Source organism: Tyto alba, unplaced genomic scaffold, assembly GCF_018691265.1.
Source record: "Tyto alba isolate M040663 unplaced genomic scaffold, T.alba_DEE_v4.0 Super-Scaffold_22, whole genome shotgun sequence".
Taxonomy (NCBI): Eukaryota; Metazoa; Chordata; class Aves; order Strigiformes; family Tytonidae; genus Tyto; species Tyto alba.
The window spans coordinates 3,926,793-3,939,089 of record NW_024881296.1 but is presented as its reverse complement, the minus strand read 5'-3'; the positions used below and the strand labels follow the sequence as shown (position 1 = coordinate 3,939,089).

The window sequence follows — 12,297 nt, the reverse complement described above, 5'->3', positions numbered from 1 at the left end:
AAGCAAGCCCCCTGCGCCTTCCTTGAGATCAAAGGGGATGGTGCTTCCCATAGAGAAGAGAGGGACCGGGGTGCTGGGCTCGCCTGAGCAGCTGCTGGCTGGTCCTCCAGTCTCCACTTTACACGCGGGGGGGGGGTGGGGGGGGGGGTGGGGGGAGGCGACCGGGGCAAATCTCGCCTTCGGGCTGCCGTGTAAGTCAAAAATCAAAAAGATGAAAACCAGAGCATTCAGGCCTCGGGAAGGCGGAGTTTTTCCGCAGCGGCGGCGGGAGCACCGAGCTCTGAGCCGGCGCGGTTGGGCGAAGCCCCGGGCCGGGCCGGGGTCGCGCTCCCGGCCCGCGGGCACCGGGAGGTCCCGGCGGCGGGTCCCGGCCGCGGTCGCGTCCCCGCTGCCGGGGCCTGGCGCCGCCTCCCGGGGGCTCAGCCGCGCCGGGGCGGCCGCGCTCATCCGTGTCCCACCCGAGACCAGGGCCGCGACGGCGCGTCCAGCCGCCTCTCCACGCCCCGCCGCGCCACGCCGCGCCGCTCCCGCGGGGCAGGGCCCCGGCCGCCCGGCCCGCCTCCCGCCCCGCCCGCGGAGGGCGGCCGGGCGGCCGCGGGGCGGGGCGGGGGGAGGGCCCGGGCCCGCGGGCCGGGCTCGCAGGTAGGCGAGCGTGGGCCGCCCGGTGGGGAGGGGGGGTTATGTCACCGCCGCGGAGGGGCGAGCCGGGGGCTTGCCCCGGCGCCGCTGATTGACAGCGGGGCCCGGCCCGCAGCCCATAAAGGCGGCGGCGCGGGGCGCGGGGCCGCGGAGGGACTGGCGACGGCGGCGGGACACCGCGCTCCACTGCACCGCCCCGGCACAGCCTCACCGCGCCGTCGGCTCCCCCCATGCCGGGTAAGGCGGGAAGAAGCCCCCCGTCCGGGGGGAGGCGGCGGGGGCCGCTCGCCGTGGGCACTCACCCGGGGAGCCCCGTGCCGGAGCTCGCCGTGGGCAGCCGGGTGGGCGCCCCGCGCTGCCTTCTGCCGCGGGTGGGAGGGGAAGGGGAAGGGGAAGGCTGGCCGGAGGTGGCGGGCGGCACCTGCCCGCGGCCGCTGCCGCCGTGCCGGCGGGGCTGTGCCGGAGCCCCCCGGGGAGGCGCCGGGTGGGAGAGGGGAGAGGGTCTTCCCGGCGTTTGCCGGGAATTGGCTGTAGCGGCGGTACCTCAGGGGGACGGATAGCAAGAGTTCCCCGCAGGAAAAAAATAAACCGCGGGCAGTGAAAGGTGGCATCCCGGAGCCCGTGCAAAAACGTGTGGAGTTAGCCGCGTTGAAGTGGGGTGGCTGCATCCAGAGAAACGAACGTCTGCATTCCAGTGAATGCCGTCTGCTCCATTCATTGTGAGTGCAAGGACATCTGGAGATGCAATTACGTGGCTTATAACTGCGGCGTGCTTCAGGGCAAAAATGGCATGACGTTAAAAGTCACTTTACCCAGCTGTGCTTGGGTACAGAGGATTGTAACAATGGATAAGTTATATATATATATATATATATATGCATATATACAGGAAAGAGAGAGGAGTTTGTATGCTGGCATGGAAGAAGATACTGGAAAGTGTCCCTAGTACTCTGAACCAACATCTAGTGAGATCCCATTATCCTGCAAGGAATTTCAGATGCACGTTGTGCTCCAAAGTAAAGATGCAGCTGCTAATATGCTGTATCTCGTGTAGTGCCATGTGGTCCCTATGCCAGCTACTGAACTATCACGGAGAAAATAATTGTGTATATTTTCTGTAGTTTTTCCTCGTTTATTAAGGACGTTTACCTAAAAAGGATCTTTATTGTCTGGAATTACTCTTCCCTTCACCTGATGTCTTCTTTAACTTCTGGGCATCGAGAATAACCCCAGAATAAGTATTACAAGGATCAGGCAAGATAGAAATTCTGATTTTATAAGTATAGTTGCTTCTAAAAAGAGTTCTGTTTATGGCATTTTGTGAGGTAAATTAAAATATTTGTAGTTAATAGATATTATTTCCCTAATGCTTACTGCTTTTTGGGTTATTCATAGGAGTTATGCTGTGGAGGAGTGGGCTGTTGTGGCTTGCTGTCTTGATAACCCTGTGGGTTTCCTCAAATGCTCAGGGTAAGTCCTGTCACTTCTTAACTAGATACAGAGTAACTTCCAAAGCTAAAAGTTGGTGTAAAGCATTGCCTTACTTGAGCTACAGCGGGCAAAGTAATCATATATGGTTTTGGTTTTTTTAGAAGTGTCTGGAGGAGTAGTTGCTGGGAGTACTTTTGGTAGATACATCTTACTACTGCTAAATGAAGATTCCCCAATAAATATCCAAAAATTGCTTTCTTTAGAAATTATTGGTCAAAATTTATATAATCTCAGAAATAATTGCTACTGCACTTTCCTCTGCAGTGGAAATGTATGGTGAAAGTAACATAATCACTGAGTATGGTGAACATTTTAAAAGGATAGAGGTAGAGAAATAGACCTGTACAGACCAAATATAAGTAGAACGTAAATTGGCACAGTGCCAGACCCTCATTTGCATCTGGCTTCTTGGCTTGAATCTTTAAAAAGCAAGTATCTTGCTTCCTGTTGTCATGTGGCCACATGGCTTCTCATAATTTGATTTTTATTAGCTGGTAGTCAAAATATAGAAACTGGCTCAACTTCCGTATCCATTCATATATATTAAAAATATTTCATGAATACTTTGTTACAGGCATCCATGTGTAGACATATACATGACATATATCATGTCTATATAGATACACAAGTGTGTATTATATAGTACCATAAAATATATAACCATGTGTTTAGTTATATAATCAACATATTTATACCTCCGCACACAGAAGGAGAGAGTTGTCATGTAAATGAAAGTGACGGGTGGAAAATAAGATTCCCTTGCATGCCAGTAGGAACAGTTCTGTTTGTGGAAGTAGGAATGTATTGCGGTTACTCTGCTGATCCTTACATCTGTCCTATAATTGCAGTTCCTAAGTATAGCGTGCAGAGTTGTTTCTTGTAAGATACTTTTTGTAGACACATTGTCACACACTATTAACTTTTTCAGATGGTGACAAGGAAGAGGAGACTACCTTTGATTTACTTCAGATCAGTAACATAAACCGAAAGACAGTTGGAGCAAAATTGTTTCGGGGTCCAGACCCCACTATCCCAGCGTATCGTTTCATTCGGTTTGACCATATACCTCCATGTAAACCTGAGAAATTAAAAAAGATTGTCAAACTCATACGGCAGAATGAGGGCTTTATCCTTTCAGCCACCCTGAGACAGGACAGGCAATCTAGAGGCACTATCCTGGCTTTAGAGGGGCCTGGCATCAGTGAGAGGCAGTTTGAGATCATTTCCAATGGCCGGGCCAACACCCTGGACCTTATCTATTGGGTGGATGGCTTCCAGAACGTGATTTCCCTGGAAGACGTGGACCTCGCTGACTCGCAGTGGAAGAACCTCACCGTGCAAATAACAGGGGAGAACTACAACCTCTATGTTGGCTGTGACCTTATTGACAGCTTCATCCTGGAGGAGCCTTTCTATGAGCAGCTGAAAGCAGAGAACAGTAGAATGTATGTGGCAAAAGGGTCCATTCGGGAGAATCATTTCAGGGTAGGTAACCTGGAGAAGCTCGGGTCTCTGGTGAGGTAAGGAAGGAACTGCAAGTAGTTTGAGAAGATGCAGTAGGCACAGTTTTGTTCCCCCAAAGCCTCTTGGATTTGATGGGGTCACAGGTGTTTCCAAGCAGGATTTCTCCAAAGTGTGATTTTATTCACTGCTGGATCTGTGTTGTGTGAATTTGGGGTTCCTGAAAGCAAAAGACTGGTAAAGCAACAAGTCTAGGTCCAGGAAAAGTGCACAAAACCAGCTTATGGGCTTTCCTACGCAACCATATGCTTTCTTTTCCAGATGTAAGACTTATAAACAAGTTGCGTTTTTCATGGTGATTTGTAGAATTCTTTGGAAATTTCTTGAAGAACTGTCTTTCTATTGAAATATATCTATTCAAGTCATAAGAGCCTGTTGATATTTTAAAATTTTATTTGGAAGAGTAAAGAAAAAAAAATCTTTAATGGAGCTGAAACATGTAGTGTTGGTCCATCTCATAACAGCATATTTTGGTTCGCCATTCTGAATAACATTTTGTTTCATTAAAAAAAAAAAAGGAAAAAAATTGAAAAAATAGGAAAAAAGTTTTGATCAGTCCTGTAAATGAGATTTTTTTTTTTTTCTCTATGTAGAAAACATTGGTTGTTTCTCTTTTCTTTTAAAATGAAGTAATTACAAACTTTCTGGTTTTCCTATAAAATGAAAATTACCTCCTGCCTTGTATAGTGATGTAATCTGGCCCAATTGCTTTAAGGATGGCTTCTTTTCATTCAGAACTGAAATCAAACTTGAACTCATGGCTTCAAAAATTTCAAAAAGCTCTTTCTTTCTCATCCTGTTGTGCCACCTAGTTGTCGGTCAGAGCATGACATGCTGGAGTATGGTTCCATGGGGTGACCAGTTTTGGCAGGGAAGCCAGTTGTTCTTGCCCACAGCCTCTTCATTCCTGACTAAGTTTCTCCATCACTTGTGCTCATAGAACTGGTTCTGGAGCTATACTGTTAAATGGGTCACTGAAATAATCTGATTTTAGAGTAATTGGTTTTTAATTTGAGTTTTTTTTTTTTTTTTAGTGATGCAGATACCAGTCTGGTTTAATAGTGTTGTCTCAGGGTAGTGTCAGCACAACTGGGGAGGCAGCAATGTAAGGTGCATGGGAATGACTGGCTAAGGATGGAAGTGCGATGGAGTGGGAACTTCAGAAGTTGTCTTTGACCTTGTGATGGATGTCTTGTAGAGCTACAATCTAAAATGTGCTATGAAAATGGAGATTTGAACTCATAGTGGATGAGTAACTTTTATTATGACTTATTTCAGAACATAACTAATTTTGTTGCTTATAGTATTGAAATTGTACATAACAAAACTATAAACACTTTATTTTTTCAAAGTTTTTAATGCTTTGTAGCTTGTTTTTTTTTACATATTTACTTATGGCTGAGTCCAGTGAGTAGCATGGGATTGAGACAGATCGGTTATTAGTTACTCCCAAATTGATCTAACTGTTTTTTAATTATTTTTTTTTTATTATTATTACAGGGTCTTTTGCAAAATATTCAGTTAATCTTTGATACGTCAATAGAGGATATTCTGCGTAAAAAAGGATGCCAGAGGAGCCAGTCAAGTAAGGCTTTTTTTACCTCATTAATACCATCCAGTTCACTCTGAAAATGAGAAATGTCAATGGTGACATACTATCCTAAAACCATGCAACAGATCCTTTTAAAATGAAAAAGAAATTTAGTTGATTATTTGTGGTAATAGGAATATATTTTTTAGCTATCTTGAAATACCATTTCTACTCTCTAGCCTACAATTTTAGTTTTTATTGCTTAGGTTTATAAACGTGAGCCTCTGTTTTTAAGTCAGGAGAAAATCTGTTAAGCAATACATTTATAGAAATAGAAGGAAAATGCGTATGTATGAAAATAACTACATTCTTCCATGAGATTGCTGTTATTCATTGAGCACAAGACTGATAACGTTACTTCTGAATTCTGCTCCCAACTCTGTGGGTCCATGAACAAGTCTGCAAATCTTCAAGACACTGAATTCCTTGGCAATAAGTTTGTTGACTGAAAGAGGCTAGGGGTTTGAATCCCAAAGCCTTGTTAATCAAAACAACCTAAGGAAAATAACAAAAAAAAAAAAAAGATATGGAAGGCATGTATGTGACAGGCTGACGTGTTCTTACTAGTCCAGTTCATGCTGACCTCACCAGGAGGGGAGCCCTCAGTGTGTGGGAGTATATTGGATTCATCATGAATGAGTTATGAAAATTTATCAAGTATGCACTAAGGTTTTGTACTAGAGCTCCTGGGAGGTGAGGGCTATTTTATCTTCCAGTGTTTGTAACTGGCAAGAGCTCAGTCAAGAATCAGAGACAACAGTCCATCAGTGGAATGTGGTGGGTGCACAAGGCAGTCAGGACTTCAGGGTTTTTTTTGAAACTCCTGCTATCTGAAATGCCATTATTTCTGTCACTTCACTAAAGCCTATGACAGAGCAAATCAGTTAAGCAGACTACTCAACTTTTTTCCTTGCTTATGCAAAATGCAAAAATTAAGCAGTATCAGGCCTTGACTTCTTCAAAGGTGATCAGAGTATTGAGATTTTTTTGTAATGAAAAGTCTCTATAAGGTATATAAATGTGTGTGTATATAAGTGTGTATGTATCTATATAAGGGCGTGTGTGCATATATAATTATGCACAAAAAATTTAACTGAGCTCACTAGTCTGTTTTTAAATCTTGATCAAGTATATTGGTTGGTTATTTCACATGTTCCAGAGGTGTGTCCTGGTGCGGGACCTCAGATGCACCAATGCGTTAGAAATGAGTCATGTGGGCTAGAATGGAAGTGGCCTTAAATGGCACAGGAATGAAGACATGCTGTCATTTTTTGGTTATCTCACCCAGTCAGGCCATTTTCTGTACTCAAACTACTGAGAAACTACTCAGAACTACTGATTACTGATTTCAACTTTGTTAGTGGAAGAAAATGCTTGAGGAGCAGAACTTCTGTGGGAAAATAGAACATGTATTTAGATCTAATTGTAATCTGAATAAAAGAGAATGATAGTTTCAGGAAAGATACAGTTCAGACATCCTGCTTCCCTTATCAGTGGACATGATTCCCAGAAGTCAAGGTGGAACCTTGAGGGCACATTCAGTAGTCAGAGGCAGAACAATCTCAGTCAAGAGGATGGTATCTCTGGGTGTAGACGGATTGAACTAACAAAACCAATGAAAGACAGTGTCTACAGATCTTTTATACTATTATTTGTTGATCACCACAAAGGGAAATAGTATGACCAAATGTTTTGAAATATCACCAGGTAGAAATGGGATGTTACTGTACTTCTACTATGAAGAGGAAGCCAACAGAGCCTAACGCGATAACTGAGTTCTGCAGGCTGATACATACCTTAGGAGGAATTCTTATACCCTTCAGCTGTTCCAGTTATAGGCAACAGATAATATTTTCTTAATGTATTTTTTGTCATATCTGTCAATTAACACATTTTCAGTTCTGAAATATACTGATTTTGGGGGTTTTTTGTTTTATCCTTCCTGGGAAGTATTTAGCAAATAGTTCAGTTCACAGTATTTTTACTTTTACATTGCAACACCAAGAGAATACTATAGGATGGAAATTACCTATGCCACAACAGAAGAGGGCTAATAGCACACTGTAGCTTGAGGCCACAAAAATTACTTGACAGGCTTGTTACATGCATGGCTGATTTTCTGGCATTGCCTCAAGTAATTACCACAGTTGAAAAACCATGGGTGATATGTTACTGACCACAAGGTACATGTTTTTGCATTTTGATGGCCCTGTCATTAAGCTGAGGTACAGGCACTAAGATGCCATATTTACTTGTGAGTGTCCTGTAACAACATGGCAGATGTTGCCAGTGAAGTGCCCTCAGCTCTGAAGACATGAAAAGCTGCTGCTTTTTCAGAGACAGGACTGTGTTCTCCTACTGTGTCTTTAAACCTAGTATAAGAATGTGATGTATGGTGAAACGGTAGCTTGGGTTTGCTGTTGGGTTGAGGGTAGGAAAGTATCTCTGTAGTGTGGTGGCTGTAAATACTTTAGGCAGGACTTATGCACAGTGCAGAGTAGGAGAGATAATAAAAACATGACTAAATAGGCACATCAATAAAATTCCTTCTTCAGCTAGGTCAACAGTATGACATTTGCATATGTGAAAGGATGCACATTCTGCTCTTCTGGTTTCTCATTTTAAAGATAATCCTGTGGTCCTTAGGAAATTAGCAGGAAGCCAGCAGCAGAGAACTGATTTCCCAGTGATCCCCAGGCATCTTCTTTCAGTCACTGCCAAGTACCAGTAGGAAGTGTGGATTTAGTTCTTCTAACATAGTTTTGGTTTATGTTTCCTGCTGAGATTGCAGCTTTATTAATGTCCTCAGAATGTTCCGGTCAAGGCACACTCCATGTTGGCTTGAAAAATATGAAATTAATGATCTGAGAAGTGCTATGGGGGAATCGGAGAAACCTAGTGTTTCGGTGCGGTAGGAAAATTGCATTCTTTCCAGGGAATCAAAAAGCAGCTGAAGTAACCAGTTATGACACAGTTCTGATCTGCTATGTGGTATATCGGTTTTCTCTCATCCTGTAAGTGAAGCTGTGCAATTACTTCAACTCTGGAATACTGCAAACAATTTTTTGTAGACCTTGGCTAGCAGCACATACTTCATAGCTAATTTAAAAGTACATCAAGTCAATCATTTTAGGCATGGTTGAGAAGTAATTATTTAATGTCATCTTATGGGTTGCTTCTTTGTTCTTTTACTTTTAGTCTTCTAAGTGAATGAAGAATACTTTGCTCCCATTTTCATTGCTTGTACATTTTCATATACCACTTTACATTGTATGGTCAAGCATCAAAAAAAGCCCTCAATTTTTGAAGCATTGCTACTTTCTGTGACTTGTCAATGTTGAATGGTATTGGGGTGTGAAGCATATGTTTTATAGCATACATTCCTGTGCTTATTTATTCTTTTTAAGTTGCTGTGTCCTTTGCTTCTCTTTTCTATTTGGTAACCTTGAGTTATTACAATATTACTAAGTCTGGGAAACAAGTCTATTGAGAGACAGGGCAGTATGGATTTCTGTACAGCTGATTCCGAATTTGAGAATACCATGGAGTCCTTAGAGAAAGCTTTTCATGGGATCCATAAGATATTTACCTGGTAGAGACTTAAATGCTAAATAGAACACAGACTGTTTCATTTAGTTATCTGTGTTCTTTTTTATTAATTACTGCTGATGTTTTCTGTTATATTCTTATTCAAGAATTTACTATAGACAGGGAGGTCTTTTCAACTGATATTAGAACATGTCCAGTTCTTCCTGTACAATACATTCAAAGTTCTGTTTTAATTATGATCTGCCTGATGGAGAAGTATTTGGAATGACAAATCAAATATTCAACCTGATCTTAGCTTGACCTCCATTTCACGTCAGAATTAAACTATCATTATAACAGCTCCTCTGAGTTTAGTACCAGGCGGTGCAACATAGAGCAGTCTAGATTCTGGTATAAATTGCATAATGGTCCAAATTTGATCCAAGTAACCATGGAATTTATGGGCAGAGCAAGGACAATGGCTTTCTGCAGGGAAATTTTCTCCTACCGAGAAAATTTCTGTATCGAGAAAATGTAATAAGTCATGAAAAAATCTGAGTGCTCTGAGTGGATAAAATGGGTTTGCTTTTTTAATACTGTGTCTTTCTGTTATGCTTTCTTCATAAATTAGTTTATTGTAGTGCCAACAGTGTTTTAAAGTGATGACTGTGAGAGACACGGTTTGGCTCTTAATTTTGAAAAGGGAAAGCCTATAATTGGAGCCAGCTGACATCTAACCTCTCTCTTTTATTCATGGGTATAATCTAGCATGCAGCTGTGCCAAAATAGATGTGTTTAAACCCTACCCATGGGTGCCAATGTGTGATTTCAGCAGGAATCTGTAATCTGTGGAAGAACTTCGTATATACCACTTTTCTCTTTCCTTCTCCTGCTACCAGCTGAAGTGAACACCATCAATGAGAGCACTGAAATCCTTCACTTGAGCCCTGCTGTCACAACTGAATACGTGGGTGAGAAACCAGAGAAGGCCGAGTTCTGTGACCGCTCCTGTGAAGAGCTGGGAACGATGTTCACGGAGCTCACTGGCCTACGCATCGTGGTGAACAACTTAGCTGATAACCTCCAAAAAGTGGTAGGTACCAGTAAGTCTGAAGAACTGAAGGAGGTCTGCTGTGCAGTGCTCTTTCCTTCCTTGGTTTATATCAGCCGCAATTATTAGGGATTTCTGTATTACATGTGTATACCTGTTGGTATATCTACATAATGTAGAGGTGACCTACATTTTCAAAGTGACTAGTTCAGTAGTTATTAACGCTTTAATGAAGGCTTAGTTTCCAGAGACCGGGTTTAAAAGAGCACACATACGTGCCCTCATACACAGGGGAAATCTATGCTCTTAAAGGTTACTGCAGGTTTGGTAATCAAAAGCTGATGAACCCAATCTTGCCTGTGTACTGTTAAAGTATTCTTACCATGCGTATACTATTTATGAATACATCAGCAAGTCACTACACAGAGTATCTAAACTGTAAGTAGATGCATGGAATTTTCATAGCTGAAGTATGATGGTGAAATTTTACTGAATTCTGCCCCTCTTCTTGTTCTGAATCAGTTCATTCTTTCTGAAGGCAGTTTATTACTATGCCATATGTCTCAGGACTAAAATTTTCCCATCTAAAGATGAGCTGTACTAGAGGAAAGCAAAACTGCTTTGAAAAGATTTCCATTAGTATTGTGTGTCTGTGTTTGTACTATTATCTGAAGAATTGCTATGCAGTATTGTGGTACCTGAGATCATCATCTTTAGGTACATAAATATGTAAAAAAATATTTTTTTTTGATGGAAGAATTAAATCTCATAGTGTCTCAGTTTTGTTTATTTAAAATGGCATGCTTAAAAATGACACAATTTGTTTCCATTTACTTCATCTTCTAGTCTGAAGAGAACCAAATTATGTGGGAATTGATTGGGCCTAACAAAACACTGAAGAACCAATCAGTTTGCTGGCAGGATGGCCGTGTCTTTGCAGATGAGGAGAGCTGGATTGTAGATAGCTGCACTAAGTGCACCTGCCAGGTAAGGTTTTTGGAAACATTCTTCTCTGCAGAAATGGATAGTGGGTTTAATCCAGCCCAACTGTTCAGGTCAGGTCACACTTACTCAGAGCTTGGCCTAGACTTACTGATATTTATAAAAAGTAGGCCCCAAGTCCATGACAGTTAGATCAAATCAAAGAATTTCCACAAGTGAAACTTCCCCAGGTGTGCACCTTTATTTATGTGTGTATGTGAGCCTAAGTCAGTAAGGTGATTTCTTTGCCTGTAGGATTCTAAAATTGTGTGCCATCAAATCACCTGCCCAGCAGTCTCCTGTGCCGATCCATCTTTTGTTGAAGGTGAATGCTGTCCAGTCTGCTCTCACTGTGAGTATTTAGTCATAGAGAAAGATACTCTGACAATGTTTAAAATCACTGCTAGTGTGTTGGAAGGATCAAAACAATTAAGAGGTCAAGGCAGGTAAGGTCAAATATAAAACTTCCATGTGTACAAAGATCATATAAAGTGACTTGAGTGCTTGAAGTTACCTGATGGAGGAGTTGGTCTCTCTTCAGTGATTACTTGCCTAAGTTGGACACTAAAGGTTAGATGCACACTTCTCCCTGGCTGTGTCTTCTAAGGGTGGACATTCTGATTTTTGTTGGTTTGCAGTAGCAGTGTGTACTATTGTTTCTCTTTGATACTGCCTGGTTAAAACAGACTAACAGGCTAGGATGTTTTCTTGCCTCCTTGCAGAGGTTGTTTAAGTTCCAGATCAAAATCTTCATGCAGTTTGATGCAATATTTATTAAGAATGCAAGTTATTTTTTCCTCTCTGTTATTGTCATTCTGTTACTCTTTTTTTTTTTTTTTTTATTTCTACTCTGTGATATATCCTCATATCCTCTTTTGGTGTAATGCTTTACTTATGAATCTTGACAATCTGTTCCACATTTAAGACAGTGTTGCAGGCTGTGAACTAGGCTTTGGAATGACAATAGTTTTAATAATTTCACTGATTAAGTGACATCACTGTGGGTTCAGTACATTTCCCTTTGTACTAGACATATCTGTTACAGAAGAAAATGCTTAGATGTTCTAAATAAAAATGCATTGGAATATGCTCAGAGGTTTTTTGATTGTGCAGAGCATAGGGCATATTCCTACAACGTGCTCTTGATAATGTTCATGGTTATGTTGTGTTCAGGGGTGGGGCCACATCTCATCACACTGACCTATATTCTGAAGTCAAAGGCAGTTGGGAGTTGAGTTTTTGGCACAGTCCATTCTAGAGATAAGATGTTCTTTTTCCTCCAAAGGTCAGTGCCTTGTGCAAATGCACGGCACACAAGTTCATGAAGATCCAGGATTATCTGGGCTAATGTCTTGTTACATTAAACCATAATTCCCTAGCTTCACCAGCAGCTTGGGAAAACAAAATCAGAAAAAGAGAGATCTAAAGGAAAAAGTACATGTTCTATAGAAAGAGAAGTGAAAAATCTTCTGAATAGGGTAAGAGTAACTTTCAG

General features: G+C 42.1%; 1 protein-coding gene across 1 annotated transcript in view; it reads left to right on the top strand.

Annotated features, from left to right (window-relative positions):
* Positions 1 to 688: 688 nt before the first annotated feature.
* THBS2 (thrombospondin 2) overlaps positions 689 to 12,297 on the top strand; it is a 35,146-nt gene continuing 23,537 nt past the window's right edge. The window contains exons 1-7 of the mRNA XM_032987292.2: positions 689 to 876; positions 2,035 to 2,109; positions 3,059 to 3,615; positions 5,152 to 5,236; positions 9,670 to 9,863; positions 10,668 to 10,808; positions 11,058 to 11,154. Of these exons, the coding sequence (XP_032843183.1) occupies positions 870 to 876; positions 2,035 to 2,109; positions 3,059 to 3,615; positions 5,152 to 5,236; positions 9,670 to 9,863; positions 10,668 to 10,808; positions 11,058 to 11,154 (1,156 nt within the window). The 5' untranslated portion in view covers positions 689 to 869. The remainder of the gene's footprint in view (positions 877 to 2,034; positions 2,110 to 3,058; positions 3,616 to 5,151; positions 5,237 to 9,669; positions 9,864 to 10,667; positions 10,809 to 11,057; positions 11,155 to 12,297) is intronic.